This window comes from Melanerpes formicivorus, unplaced genomic scaffold (genome assembly GCF_026170545.1).
Source record: "Melanerpes formicivorus ecotype bairdi unplaced genomic scaffold, bMelFor1.0.p_v2 SCAF_33, whole genome shotgun sequence".
Classification (NCBI taxonomy): domain Eukaryota; kingdom Metazoa; phylum Chordata; class Aves; order Piciformes; family Picidae; genus Melanerpes; species Melanerpes formicivorus.
The window spans coordinates 5,685,661-5,699,948 of record NW_027142385.1 but is presented as its reverse complement, the minus strand read 5'-3'; the positions used below and the strand labels follow the sequence as shown (position 1 = coordinate 5,699,948).

At 51.8% G+C, this 14,288-nt stretch overlaps 1 protein-coding gene across 1 annotated transcript in view; it reads left to right on the top strand.

Moving 5' to 3' along the window:
- The window catches only part of DAB2IP (DAB2 interacting protein), a 162,231-nt gene that overhangs the window by 131,022 nt on the left and 16,921 nt on the right, over nt 1-14,288 (top strand). Inside the window, 5 exon segments of the mRNA XM_068155821.1 lie at nt 4,830-4,974; nt 7,247-7,391; nt 11,501-11,737; nt 13,276-13,477; nt 14,060-14,238. Of these exon segments, the coding sequence (XP_068011922.1) occupies nt 4,830-4,974; nt 7,247-7,391; nt 11,501-11,737; nt 13,276-13,477; nt 14,060-14,238 (908 nt within the window).

The window sequence follows — 14,288 nt, the reverse complement described above, 5'->3', positions numbered from 1 at the left end:
ATTCACCAAGGGTGGAGTGGGCTTTTGTGGCACTGGAAGTTTAAAGCACTGCAGGATGCTCAGCCTGCTGGGGTGTGTGGGGCCAAGGGGTGCCAAGACAGGCAGGGCTGTCAGCTATTGTTGGGACACATGACTGAATTAGTTGGCTTCTCTGCTCTGGCTTTGTCCTCTGGGAAAAAGCTTTTCCTTCTCATTTTTGTATTTAAGCAATATAATTAGTTCGCTTCCTTGGCCCTATTGACAGGGGCAATGAAGGATTGTTTCCTTGAGCAGATGTTGGTTTTTTTTCTCCTGGTGGAGTTCACTTTTCAATGAGCCATTTCCAATTCAGGCCACCCCCAGGGCAGCTGGGCCCTGGACCGGCACTGATGGGGATGCTGGCTGACACGGGGCAGCGGCTTCAGAGGGCCACCTGCAGGGACCTGGTGTGGAGCAGGGTAGGGCAGAAGCCTGCTCATTTCCAGGGCATCACCCTCTGTCCATATTCTTCTTCCACATTCTCCAGGCGAGGGTTGTGGGGATCCTTCAGGGCAGTGTGAAGCAGTCCTGTTGTGAGTTCACTGTCTTAGTCACAGATCCTGAATTGCCACATGTTGAGGGACAGGGCAGGGGTTAGGAGACATTTCTTCACCCATGAGCGGATGCTGCTTGGTTTTGGTTTGAGACAGGAGGGTGAATTTACCCAGGTGGGGCAGGAGAAGCAGCATCTGAAGCTCAACAGATGAAGACCCATGGGAACCAAACATGTTTTTAGGCTACAGTGCAAATAAATCAGGATGGAGGTATTTGAGCAACAGACTTTGAGGCACACGAAGCAGACGCAAGCTCAGGCCAGCACTGCCAGCTGCCCTATGTGGGTGACACACAGCCCATGAGCTTTCAGCTCCCAGGACTGCTGTCCAGAGGATGATGTGTGTGAGGATGTGAGGAGAAGAACTGCAGAGCAGCAGGGGCATCCCAGGCAGAGGGGAAGCAGCAGCACAGGAAGGACATTGTGGCGATGTGGTTGAGCGCTGAGGTCATGCTGAGGACGCTGCCTGCCGCAGGGACCCGGTTGCCACTCCAGCAGCAAAAGCCCTGTGTGCATTTCTAGGGGACTGGAGTTGCTGCCTTAGGGCAGCAGTGGTGGGCTAGAACGCTGCTGTGGGCTCATGCTTGGTTTATTTGAGAAGAGCTGGGGACCAGTGCAGCCTTGAGCTGTCATGCTCTGAGTTTATTTATTTATGAATCGCTCTTCCTTATCAGCAGATGTGCAGTGACTGAAGTTGCACAGGTTCAGCTTTGTCCAGTCTGAAGCAGATATCCTGAAAATAAACACAGGAGCAAGCCTGAAGAGTGCTGCCACAGCCCTTAATTTTTACTGGAGACCTTTTACTTCCCCTCTCAACTCTGATGTAATGAAATAAAGCATCTTATTTTCTTCCATTGCCAGGGGCCCTAACTGAAAACAAACCCCTGCTGATCTCTGCTGCTCAGAAAGAGGGAGTTTTATTGGCTTTAGTTATTGCATTTTATTCAGAGCCTTGTATGTGGGTGAGTGAGGCCCCCGGAGGGGTTTGACAAGTATTTGCATTCCATTTGTGTCTTCCGAGCGCTGGCTGCTGGCATACTTAAGGCAGAGATACCAGACCTGTGATCCAGAGCTGATGTGGCTTTTGTGTGGAGGGAAGATGGCCCTGGGACAGGAATCGCAGGATGTCTTGGGAGCTGACCCATGGATGAGGCTGACAGAGCTCCAAGAGCTGTTTCTGCAGAGGAACTTGCTGGAGGGCGCTGCTTGGGGTATTTTGATCCCTGGTGCATCTCGGGGTCAGTTCATACAGCCCAGCAAGGTGTCGCCTGCAGCCAGGGAGGCTGCACGGGCTGGGGAAGGTGAGAAGCCCTGGCCAGTGGGATGCTGTTGGGTGTTCTGGCTCTTGCCTCCATTCTCTGGTCACTTACAAGGCCAGATTCTGCCATGTTACACCCTGGCTTTGGATTCTGCATTGTGTTGGAGCTCTTTGGGATTTCAGCAGCTTTTCCTTTCCACTTGGGATTCAGGGGGTTGTTTTCTCAGCTGTGGAATTGCCAGTGCTCCGTAGGGCGTAGTGACGGCAGCAGAGGTTTCAGAGGGATCTTTTCTGGCTTTCTGTTGAGTCCCACAGTGGAACTTTGCCTTATTTTAAATTCGAGTGAGTTCTGTAGTACAGATCAGCTAAAATCATCCAGATTCAGGTTATTACAGGCTAAAACTTGTCCCCTGGGCTTCCAGGACTCGACAGCCCCAGCTCACAGTTGGGTTGTGCTTTGCAGCTTGGCCCCATGTCCTGCAGCAGCCAGTGCTCCGCTGACAAGAGGGGGGAAGAGGCAAACACTTGGCTAAGAGAAGCTGTGAAACTTGGTGTTCCTGAGATAATTAGTATGTTGGGAAAGTGACAGGAAAGAGAACCAAGCAAAGCCAAGGTCAGTGACTGCTAATTAAGAATCAGCACCTTGTGTCAGGCTGAGCTGTGGTTTGGAATTGAAACGTACCCTGGGAGAGACCCGGGAAGATAAAGGTGATCGAGTTACCCAGATAGTAGCTAGCAGGATTTGAGCTGGGGTTTAAAGTTTCCTTCCAACTTGGCTGTTAAAAAGGGCAAAATGGGAGAAAATCGTGGGAGGAGGACCTTGCTTTGCTTCCAGGAGGGATTTTTGCCTCTGCAGCTGCCAGAGCATTGCAGATGCAGTGGGATCCAGGGAGGGAGCTAAAGAAATAATTGAAGTGATTATTTTTTTTCCAAAACTCCTCCTCTGCCTCTTTCAGAGACCCTCCTGAGGTTATGGCAGTGTGCTGGTCACAGTATTGTGGGAAGGTGGGAGAGGTAGGGCTGTTGGGTGCTGCAGAGATGCCAGCCTTCCTCCCCTGGTCTGAGATGGGAGATAAGCCTGCCTGCAGCTAGGATTTTCCTTTGTCTGGGACAGAAGCACAGTAATGAAGGGCATGTGGATGAAGTGATTTGAGTCCATTGGGTTCAGATGGAGCTGTTCATTGAACCTTGATTAAACTTCCAGTGCAGAGACATCCCTATGAAAAATGATGTGGAGCTAAGTGCCTCTCTTGCAAATCTCCCAGGCAGCCGTTGGCAGGGAGTGGGACCTGAGTGACCCCTCTCCAGATTTGGGGTTGGAGCAGGCTGGGTCGTGGACACAGTGCTCTGGGGGGCTCTGGGAGCTGCATTTGGCTTGGGGACAGGAAGGACAGGACCTGGGTCTCTGCACAGCAGCTCTGGGCTGTGCCTGCTGCGCCTGCCAGGAACGGGTTACATCTGCTGCGGGCATGACAAATGAAGGAGAATTTCTTAGTGAAAGGTTATTACTGAGCAGATTATTTTGTTTTAAAGGAAGGCAGTTTAAAAAAAGGTGCCCTTGATTGTAGAAGGGAATTTGTATGTCAACATTGCTGTCTCCTGCATGGGGAAACAGTAAGAGGTTCAATGCATTGGGTGCACAGGGTGCCAGCAGCCTCTTTCCCTGCGTTATGTCCAGGTGAGTGGTGCTGGGCGGGAGGAGATCAGCCCCTCTAGCACCCAGCACAGCGAGGAGCTGAGCAGGGGCCCGGAGTTGGTTTCCCTTTTAGCAGAGCAGAGGACAGGAGCTGAATGTGTATGAGCATTAAAAGCTGCATGGCATTTCTCCTGCATTAAGGCCAGCCGCAGCACACCAAATAACACTCCCCGGAGTGGGCTTTCAGCAGAGTGCACAGGCAGCAGCGTGACCCTCTCTGATGAGTGAGGGCTGGTGAGGCAGTCATGGAGCTGGGTCTGAAGTGCTGGTTTGCTCTTAGAATTTACAGTTCAGTAGCCCAGACTGATGCACGGGGCAGCTGTCGGCATGAGGTCTGCTTCTGCTCACCCCTTCCATCACTCTGCAGCACAGAGGGTTATAAAATCGTGTGGTATTGGGTTGTGTGCTCATCAGCCCGAAAATGTACCCAAAATGTGTGCTGGAGCAGTGCTCTTTATTTCCCTGAGTACTTAGGAAATGGGGCATTTGAGCATCCTGAGGCGTTTTACAGGCTTGGCTCTCAGCTGTTAACTGTGAGGCATCTCAGTATGCCCCTGTTTCACAGCCAGTGCAGTTGCACACCAAATGCAGACACATTCAACAGTGAAGAAAATGGCTCACCCACAGAATGTGAGGCTGATGCCAAGAGCCAGCCAAACACCAGCACTGATGGAGAGGCAAATGTGGTGCAGGTCTGGGATGAATCGTTTCTGGGGTGCGAAAGTTGTGGCTCTTCAGAGAGTGATTTCTCCTCTTGTCTCTGAGCTGGGTGAAACAGGAGGCAGCTCAGGCTGGTAGGAAGGGAGTGTGCACACTGCGTTCACCCACAGCACCTCTGCTCCCTCTTGTGTCTTAGGAAGCTGAGGCCCCTCTGGGTCGTTCAGTCTGGAGAAGCTCTGGGGAGTCCTCACTGTGTCCTTTCAGTACTTAAAGGGGCCCATGAGAAAGATGGGGACAGGCATTTTAGCGACAGCACAAGGGGGGATGACTTTAAACTGAAAGAGAGTCAGACTGGATATAAGGGAGAAATTTTTCACACTGGGGGTGGTGAAACACTGCCCCAGGCTGCCCAGAATGGTGGTGGATGCCCCATCCCTGGAACCATTCCAGGTCAGGCTGGGTGGGGCTCTGAGCAACCTGATCTGGCTGAAGGTGATCCTGCTCACTGCAGGGTGGTTGGACCAGCTGACCTTTAAAGGCCCTTCCAACCCATTCTATGATCCTGTGAGAAGGGGAGGCTGCCTGCTCTGCTGAACAAAGCGTCTGCCACTGCATGGTGACCCACCATGGGCTTTGCTTTCCAGGATTTCTTGACTGACCTGATGATGTCTGAAGTTGATCGCTGTGGTGAGAATGAGCATCTCATTTTCAGGGAGAACACACTGGCCACCAAAGCCATCGAAGAATACCTGAAGCTGGTGGGGCAGAAATACTTGCAAGATGCCTTAGGTACGTACAGAGCGTTGGCAAGTCTTGCCCAGAGAGGCCCTGCTCTAAGGTGCAGGGTGTTCTGTGGGGTGAAGACCATCAGCTGAGCCCTGATGGCCATAGGAGACACCGCTGTTCATTTGCTGGAGGGTTTCCTCTGGCAGCGAGGTCTGAGCCCAGGGCACAGCCATGGCTGCAGCAGGCAGCTCTCTGCTACCAGGTGAAGGTCACTGCTGAGCTAGCACTTTGATCTGCTTTCAGAGGAGATAGCAAATTGATGTTTGAAGGCATTATGCTGCCTGCCAAGTCTTCTGTCTCAGCACTGGCAGTGTCAGGGTGGCTGATTGAATCCTTCCCCTGATTGCACACCCCCGCCAGAGACGCTCCCTGGCTCCTCGCAGCACTCCTGAGTCAGATGAAATCTCCCAAGTTACAGTGATGAGAGCTGCCTCTCGGATCAGGCTGGGAACCCTCCTGGTGGTTTTTTAAAGTGCTGGCTATGTTTATGGCTCCAAAAATATTTCTCTTGATGCAAATGAAAATAATTAGAGCTTCTGCTTCTGGGCAGGTCAGGAAGGAATTGCTGTGTGCAGTCAGCACAGCATGAGGATGAGGAGAAGCTGCCTTTGAAGCGTTGTGTCTGAACCTCGGCTAGATTGGATCCGCGTCCTTAGCAGTAGGATGAGCAGGGTTTCTGTTGAGGTGTTCATTTTCCAGTATGTTGGGTTCCTACTAGTGGATTTCTGTGGTTTTAGCAGGGAACAGAGAGGTGTAAATACTTTATTAAGATAATAATAGCAATGACAGCGTTGAAGGAGGGGAGGTCGCTGGGCAAATTCAATCAAGCCAACAAATAGCCCAGGAGAAAAGGAAAAGGAACATTATTTATTTCTGCCTCATAATGCATTCTGGTTGAAGGCAAGTCTGTAAGTAGATTACCTCATAAAATTTCTAAAAAGCCAGGAGATTAATGAAGGCAGAGAATTTTGAAACCTTCCCTTTCAGGGCTCAATGCAAATGCTGCCAAGCCAGCTCCATCTAGTACAGCAGGAGCCTGCGGTTCTTGCTGGCTCTTCGGGGCACTGATTCTGTGCAGACCTTTTCTCAGTAAACTGATTCCTCTGTGTGTCACAAGGTAACACAATGCAGCACAGCACTTCCCCTGAAACCATGAAGCATGAGCAAGGAATGGGGTCAGATGGTAACAGGAGGCATCACCTGCAGGCAAGCAGAGCTGGCTGGCAGAGCTGAGCTGCATTGGAAAGGCTCTCCAGTACATAATTAAAATCTGTTTTGGCAATAGGATAGGAATGCAGGCTGGAGTGGGCAACAAACAGGAGGATGGGAAGATCTAAGACAGTCAGGAATTAGGAGATGAGCAAACCAACTGGAGATAGAAGCAAGGCAAAGCAAACCTTTCTCTCAGAATGTCACCTGTGCCTGCAGGTCCCTAGCTGAGCACTGCCTCTTGATCCCATTATCCTGTACCCAGGTCTCCCCAGCCAGTGCTGTGTGCTGACTGGGATGGAGGACTGCCTTCCCCGTGAGCTAGACGTGTGGAAGTGGTGGGAAGCACCCTCAGCCCGGGTAGCCAGGGTCTGTTCCATGCACTCCAAGGTGAAAGGTGGCACCAGGGCAAGGAGCTGGCAGTTCAGATCCACAGTGTGAGTGTGTGCAAGGGTGAGGAGCAGCCAGGCACCCAACAGGAGTGCAGGGAAATGCAGAAAAATGTTCTAATTTGATTCTGTGTGACGTTCATCCCAAAATAAACCAAGTAAATTGTTTCTTTCCTTTAATTACCTATTTCTCCTGTGAATCACACTGGCTTGGCAGTGCCAGGACACAGTCTGCAGTAGCAGGCCATCCTACAAATAATTACAGAACTTGCCAGCATACTTCCTACTGGATTAGCCCGAGGGAGCGTCTCTGGAACTGCTGTGCTGGGGGTCGGGGCAGGCTGAGGAAGTGTTTTGGCAGCAGAGTGCAGATGCAATAGCCCACAGCCACAGAGGCAGGGCTGCCAAGTGGGGAAGAGGGATGAAATGTGCTGCTTGGGAGTCCAGGTGCCTTTCTGCAGGGTGTTCTGTACTGTTTTGTGAGCTCCCCAAGCAGTGCTGGCTGCTTCTGGGTTGCTCAGAATCGTGAGAGCTGGCTGAGGCACAGCCTGCCCCAGGAGCCACTGCCACCTGCTCTCATACCTGGCTTCTGTTCAGCCAGTGGGGGGGTGTAGGGTAACTGCTTGAGCCCTGGGTCTCATTTCTCCAAAACCCATCACCCACTGTCTGTTTTCCAGGGGAATTTATCAAGGCACTATATGAGTCAGATGAAAATTGTGAGGTGGATCCCAGTAAGTGCTCATCTTCAGACCTTCCTGAACACCAGAGCAATCTGAAAATGTGCTGTGAGCTGGCCTTCTGCAAAATCATCAACTCCTACTGGTGGGTATCCCCTGAGCATCGCTCCCTTCTGCATGCCCTCGGTCAGCACAGGGACAGGACAGCCACAGAGGACAAGGGTGGCAGCAGTCCAACCTCAGGCTGTTCAGACCTGTCCCTTAGACACACTCACAGGCAGCTTTTGAGAGAGCTTTGGAAGGAGAACTGCAGGGCTCTGTCCACATCCTGCAGTGCACAGGCAAGTCCTGGTGCTCCAGGAGCAAGGGTGAGGATGGCCAGGGGTGAGAGAGTGGCTCCCTCTTAGCCAGAGTTTGGAGGATCTGACCTGGAGGTGTGACAGCCTCGCTGATTCCTTGTCACACTTGTTGTCAGCGGGCGCTGGAGGGTTACTGTCACAGACACACGGGGCCAGGGCAGTGGAGTCAAGGAACATGACATGCCTTTTCTGATGTGGCACATTCAGAGAGGGGTTTGGTGCCAACTGCATATGAAAGTCTGGAATGAAGGGCAGAAATGCATGTCCTGGGCCTCCTACCCATGTAACAATTCCATCCAGATGAGACTGACAGACTCTGCCTCTCTTGAGCATGAGGGGAAGGTTTGGAATTCATTGGCCCTTCTCCTGCCTGCAAGGGAGCTGCACCAGCACAGGGAGCTTAGGTTCAGGCAGATGTTCTGCTGTTGCAGAGTGCTGGAGCTGGGAGGATGCTGCTCTTCCTCCTGGGTTGCTGTTTGGCTCAACACCCTGCATTCCTCTGGGTTCACCCCTCTCTTTCCCAGCCCCAGGGGACTGCTGAGGTGGAGATGGGGTGCCCTTTGCCTCCTTGGCCCAAGGCCTGGTATGCAGTTTGAAGCATTTCCTAGTTGCTTGTTCTCAGGATGAATGTTTCTGCAACTAGTTGGGACAGGCCCCAATATGCAAAACTGACTGGAGTAAGGTGGTTGTCGGGCATGGTTGTGCTCATGGCGTTACCAGCTGCTCAGCCCAGGGCACTAGGAGAGCAGGGACTCTGGGGGGCTGTTACAGATGGATGTCTGCAACAAAAATGTCCTGAAAGGGCTAAAAAATGGTCTTATAACTCATTTCTTGGAGAAATAAAAATATTTTCTCTCTGCTTCTTGCTGACATTCCCAGAGACTCTTGTCCAGGTCATATGAGAATGATCATTTTTTCCTTGCTGCTGGATTTGCAGTCTTCCTGCTGAAGCCCGGGCTTAGTTTTTATTAATGTAGCAACACTGTTGTTGCAGAAGATCAACTAAGGATATTATTGGAGGGAGGAAGTCTCTGATAATAAGGATTTCTCATTTTCTCTCATTTCCCAGCTGTTGTGTTGAGGTCTGAAAACTCATTAGATGTAATCTCCCAGGATACAGAGGGTCCCCTCCTGTGAGCCCAGGAAGGGAATGGCTTTTCCTGACACTGCTCAGGGAGAGAACAAGCAGCGGGAGGCTCACTCAGACTTCCTTTATCTACCACAAATAAAGCAAAGGGCAGATTTCTGTGCAGGTATCATCTGCCTAATCCTGGGCCAATTAATAACTCTCTGACTCAGGAATGCTGTTTACCTGCTCTCCCAGGAGGGATTCACTGCTTTCAGTTAGATTATAATTGTTTGAATTTATATCTTCCTAAAAATACCCAAAGCAGCACTAAAAGGGCACTCTAAAAATAGGCTTTAAAATGACCTGAGGAAAGTGAGGAATGCAGGGGAAGTGTGTTCCCCCAGCACAGCCTTCCCCAGGACGGCTGGAGCGCCTCAGCCCCTGCTCCCAGCGGTTCCCCCTTGGTCCTTTGCACCCAGCGGTTCTTGGGGATTCTTTGGGCTGCTGAGTGCTCAGGATTGGCCCAAGGTATCCTGACAGCTAAGGATCTTGCTTTAAATAGAGTGCCAGAGCGTGCCTGCTCATCTGCTGGAGAGAGTCAGCGAGAGGAAAGAGGTTTACAATAACCAAAGATTGTTATAATTATGACATAATTTGGACATCTGGAAAGCTTCAGTGTAAGCAGAAATGCAGCATGTGGAAGCTCGTTACTGGAAAGTTGGGTAATGAGTTAGGGCCCTGTTTGCCACATCCAGGCAGCTCACTGGGTTCCGCCGGCTCGTGCACAATTAAACCTCTGTGGCCTCCCAGGCTGCGCTGGTGAGCAGCGCTCGTGGGCCGCGCGCAGCCGGTGCCCGCGTTCTGCAGGGTTTACTTTCCAGTAACTGTACAACCTGTCCTGATCAGTCAAGCCTTAAATTGCTTAAAGGATTCTCCTGTTTCTGTGCAAGTACCGTGAAGTAAAAGGGCTTTGTCCAATTGCGTGGATCAAGCCCAAGACAGAGCAGAATTTATCCAGCTGAAGGCATTGGCTAATGTTATTTAGAAAGCAGGGGGTAGAAGCTGGTGAGTCTAAAGGCACAAAGCCAGCATGGAGCAGTAGTTGAACACAATGGCAGCGCCTGCTGAGTGCTTCTGTGGAGTGGCACCACCCCTGTTAGAAGTACAGAGAAAGTTTTCCTCCTGGAAAGCTGCAGTGTAGTGGCACACACCTCAGCAACAGTGCCAAGCAGCATGCTCAGGGTGGGTATCATGTGGGGGGTGTCTGCTGTCTGAGACCTACCCCCAGACCCAGGGTGTGTGGCTGAGCAGTGTGGTCTGCAGCTGGCAGATAACAAAGTGCTGGGTGAGGGCTCTGCCTGTGGAGCTCAGAGAATAGCCCTGGAGCTAGAGGCCATGGTCCTCTGGCCACAGGGTACTGCCACTCTGGTGGACCACAAACCCCACAGATCCTGAACTCAGCAATTGTGGCAAGGAGCAGCCTGTCAGGCTTGATGAGGTGAGTGTCTATAGCCCTGGGAAGAAGAGGATGAAGGATGGAAGGTGCTGGCAGCAGGAGGGACACCTTGTCCTCACCTGGGGATCTGGCAGTACTGCTACAGGGGCAAGCACCCATGAGTGTGTGCTTCATTCCTCCATTTCAGAACCTTCCACCTTATCTTACTGCTGCTGGACAGTGGATGGTGTCTCTGGCTGTGCAGCCTCTGTGGTTATCTCCCTGAGCTGTGTGAGGCTTAGCCCAGAGAGGAGGACTGGCCAGTGAGAAAGCCACTGACATTGCTTTGCTTCTCCCAGATAGTCCCTGCAGGAAGCTGGAAAACCATCCTCTGAGATGGCTGTTTGTTAGGGAGATTTGTGATCTAAAATGGAGTCTGACTGCTCCTCAGTCTGCTTTTGGACCATCCAGTTCTGTTGGTAAACAGCTCTTGTTTTGAAACAGGGACAGTGGTTGCTGGCCCGTACAGGCTCTGGGACGGGTGAGGAGTTGTGTGCCAGGGGCCTACAAGCCCAGCAGCAGCATGGTGGGACCCATTGCCAGCCTGTTCCCTTCGTGGGAGTATCCAGCTGAATAAATAACACATGCTGGGAACAGGATAAGGTGGGAGCAGGGAGCTGGAGAGGGCTGAGCAGAAACAGGCAGCAAGTTCTGTGGTGATAAGGGCTGCTGCAGTCTGCTGGCCCCGGGGGAGTTCTGGTATCCAGGAAAGCCAGGCTGAGGTCTGAGCAGTTACAAGGCTGGAGTAACTCCAGTGGGGCGCTCTGTTTGTATCAGACACAGGGGGATTTGATCCAGGTGCTTGAACAGGAGCATTACAATTTGTACAGCCCTTGTGCTGGTGACCCCAGTACTGCTGGTGTTCTGCTGAGGGGGTCCCACCATGCTGTGTTTCTTCAGAAGACATTCCCCATCTGGGTGGCTGAGCTGCCCTGGCTTCAAAGTGCTGGCTGACGTGCGACGAGCTGCTTTGCACAGTTTGTTTCATCTCTCTGTCTTCCCTTGTCTGGGGTTTGGGCACCCAGCACAAGCAGGAACAGCACTCTGATGGAAACTGCTTCTCTGACAACTTCATGGAGCGACTTTGCTTTTCTCCACGAGGTTTCAGTCTCCTAACAGCACACTGCAAAAAGCCCAAAGGACAAGAGCCTGTGACTGGTGTCAAACAGCCACGCTGCTGTGGGTCAGCAGGGTGAGAGGGCTCTGCCACGGTACAGGTCTGGGTGTTGTGCCCTGCAGCTGATACACACCATGTTTAGTTACTGCTGTGTGGCAGCTCAAACACCCTGGCCTTGAACCTGCCATCCCTGCATGTCCTTCTGTCGTTGCAGTGTCTTCCCAAGGGAGCTCAAAGAAGTTTTTGCCTCATGGAGACAAGAATGCAGCAACCGAGGCCGCCCAGACATCAGTGAGCGACTGATCAGTGCCTCCCTCTTCCTGCGGTTCCTGTGCCCGGCCATCATGTCCCCGTCCCTCTTCAGCCTCCTGCAGGAGTACCCAGATGACCGCACTGCACGCACTTTGACCCTCATTGCCAAGGTCACCCAGAACCTCGCCAACTTTGCCAAGTAAGCTGGGGTGCAGAGTGGGAAGGGGTCTGGAGAGGTGAAAGGAAGCTCTGGGTGCGTGGGCAGAGCCATGGCTCCAGTCAGGAGTCCCACGCTGGCTGCTGCTTTCCTCCGTGGAAGGCTTCTGTTTGTTTCCTGTTGGCTTTCTCCTGCACGTCTCTCTGGGACTTGTTCCCTTGCTGGTGGGTCGGGCAGATCATTTAAGTTTCCAAAACAGGACATGCTTTATGAGCAGGGAAACGGGCTGTGTGAGCACATGGACGAGCAGGCGGGGTGGCAGCAGGAACGCCCCAGCACAGCCTGGCTCTTTGTCCTGTGATGGTGTGCCTGGCTTGGCCTCCTGTCAGAGGCACCAACAGCACCAGAACCCAGACAGCAGCAATGGTGTGCACAGCTCAGGAACTGCTCTTTCCTTCCTCTGAGCTCTGGGGCCTTCCCTCCTATTAACAATGCAGTTGTCTGATCTGGGAAGGTATGAAAAGAGAATGGGTGGACTATCAGTTTCTGACTAAGCCCATTGGTTTGATGGAAACAAAGCCAGAGATTCTGAAAATCTTTCTACTGGCTGCAGCTCTGAGCTACTTATCCTGAGCTCTGATAACAAAATGATGAGCTTTCCAAAACATGAATGGACAGTTTCTGTCTAAAGCTTCTTAGCTTTGGAAGCTAGCTTAGTGCACACACTCGCAGTCAGGAATGCACATAGGTGCACACAGGCACAGAAGACATGCAAGTGTGTTACACCAGATGACAAATTCTCTCTATTCCTGACCAAACCCTAACTAAAGGGGTTTCAGATTTTCAGCATGTTGCAAGAAAGACTCTGCTAACTTAGCCCAGGTGATCAGCTGAGCTGCCCTGCGGGTGGCACACAGCCAAGCTTGTCCTCACCAAATCACTGGCACTGGCACAGCACCAGCTACTGCTGGTGCAGTTGAACCATGAGGCTCTCCCTGTTGTGTTCTAAATAAGACATGTAACTGAGACAGAAGTCTGGGTGGAGTGCTTGGAGGGCAGAAGGAGGTTGCAGGAAGCCCAAGGGAGCAACCCAGCTGCAGGTATAGCTCTCCAGGGAGATCCCTGGAGCGGTTTGTGCTGGGCAGCAGCAGCTGGCATGACTGGAGTCAGCCTCAGTGCCCACGGAAGAGTGCAGGATTCCTGCCATCATCATTCGCTGGGCTCCAGTCAGTTGATGCGCTTGGCGTTACACTTTCTTTATTTCCAGTGACAGGTCCTATTTCTGGAGGCTGTGCACTGACCCAGCAGTAAGATTCAGTCTATTACCAAGAATGGGTTTGTTTTTCTAGCTTTCACCTTCATTTTTACTGCAGAGATCCCTTGCTGACGAGGACTTAGCTGGATTAGGCTGGAATTAATTTTGATTCTGTGATCAGTGAGGTGTATGAGGAGCCTGCTAGCAGCCCGGGGATCCCAAAGGCTTTGAGGGGTTCAGACGCCAAAGGCTTTCTTACCTGTTTATGTCCCTACCCGCTCTGTTTACAAGGATTTAGCTGAAATTTGTGTTGCTGTCTTGATAGGTTTGGCAGCAAAGAGGAGTACATGTCCTTTATGAATCAGTTCCTGGAGCATGAATGGACTAATATGCAGAGATTTCTGCTGGAGATTTCCAATCCCGAAACCATCTCCAACACAGCTGGCTTTGAAGGATACATTGACCTGGGCCGGGAACTCTCCACTTTGCACTCGCTACTCTGGGAAGTCATTTCTCAACTGGAGCAGGTATCCAGGAGGATCACAAGGACAGGCTTTGGGGCGGGGGGAGGGCAGTTAGCCAGTACCACACCACACCCTCCCCCACAGCTGTTGGTCACCTTAGTACTTCCCCAGACTTTGGACATGCTGCAAAAGTAGATTGTTCTTTACATCCTTCTTTGAGGCAAGTGAGTGTATCCCTTTCCCTCCTCTGCTCTTCATCTTTGAGGGGAGAGGATGAAGGGGCAGGTGGGATGAGAAGGCAGAGCAGCTAAACACCAGGGTTTTGTTTGAATCTGTCTGCAGTTTCTAAAGGTTTGTTTTTAATTAAAAGGGTTATTGTCTAGACAGCTGAACCAGGCCTGGATATAACTGTCTTCTGTATCTGAACTTGCTCAGTTGCACTTGTTTCCCTTGCCCCACAGCAGAAGATGGTTTCCAAAACCACAGGTTCTGGCACATCTCATAGCCTCAGCAGCGGGGGGAAATGATGGAGAAAATGAATGTTAATGTATTCATTGAGGAGACTGTCCCACAGCCAGCCAAGCCCTTAGTTCTCTACCAGAAATAGAGGGTGTTGGTAGTAATTCTGCTCTCTTTTCTGCCCAGAGCACTGCAACAAAACTTGGGCCTCTGCCTCGGATCCTGAGGGACGTGAACGCGGCGCTCAGTAACCCGGCCTGCCTGCAGGTCTCGGTCACGGCCGAGCACGCCGTGTCCACGCCCAGTGCTGGCAACAGCATCTCCGCGGGGCTGCAGAAAATGGTGATAGAGAATGACCTGTCTGGGTAAGAGCACAGGAGGTGGCCAGGGAAATACTGACTAAACCTGAGCACCT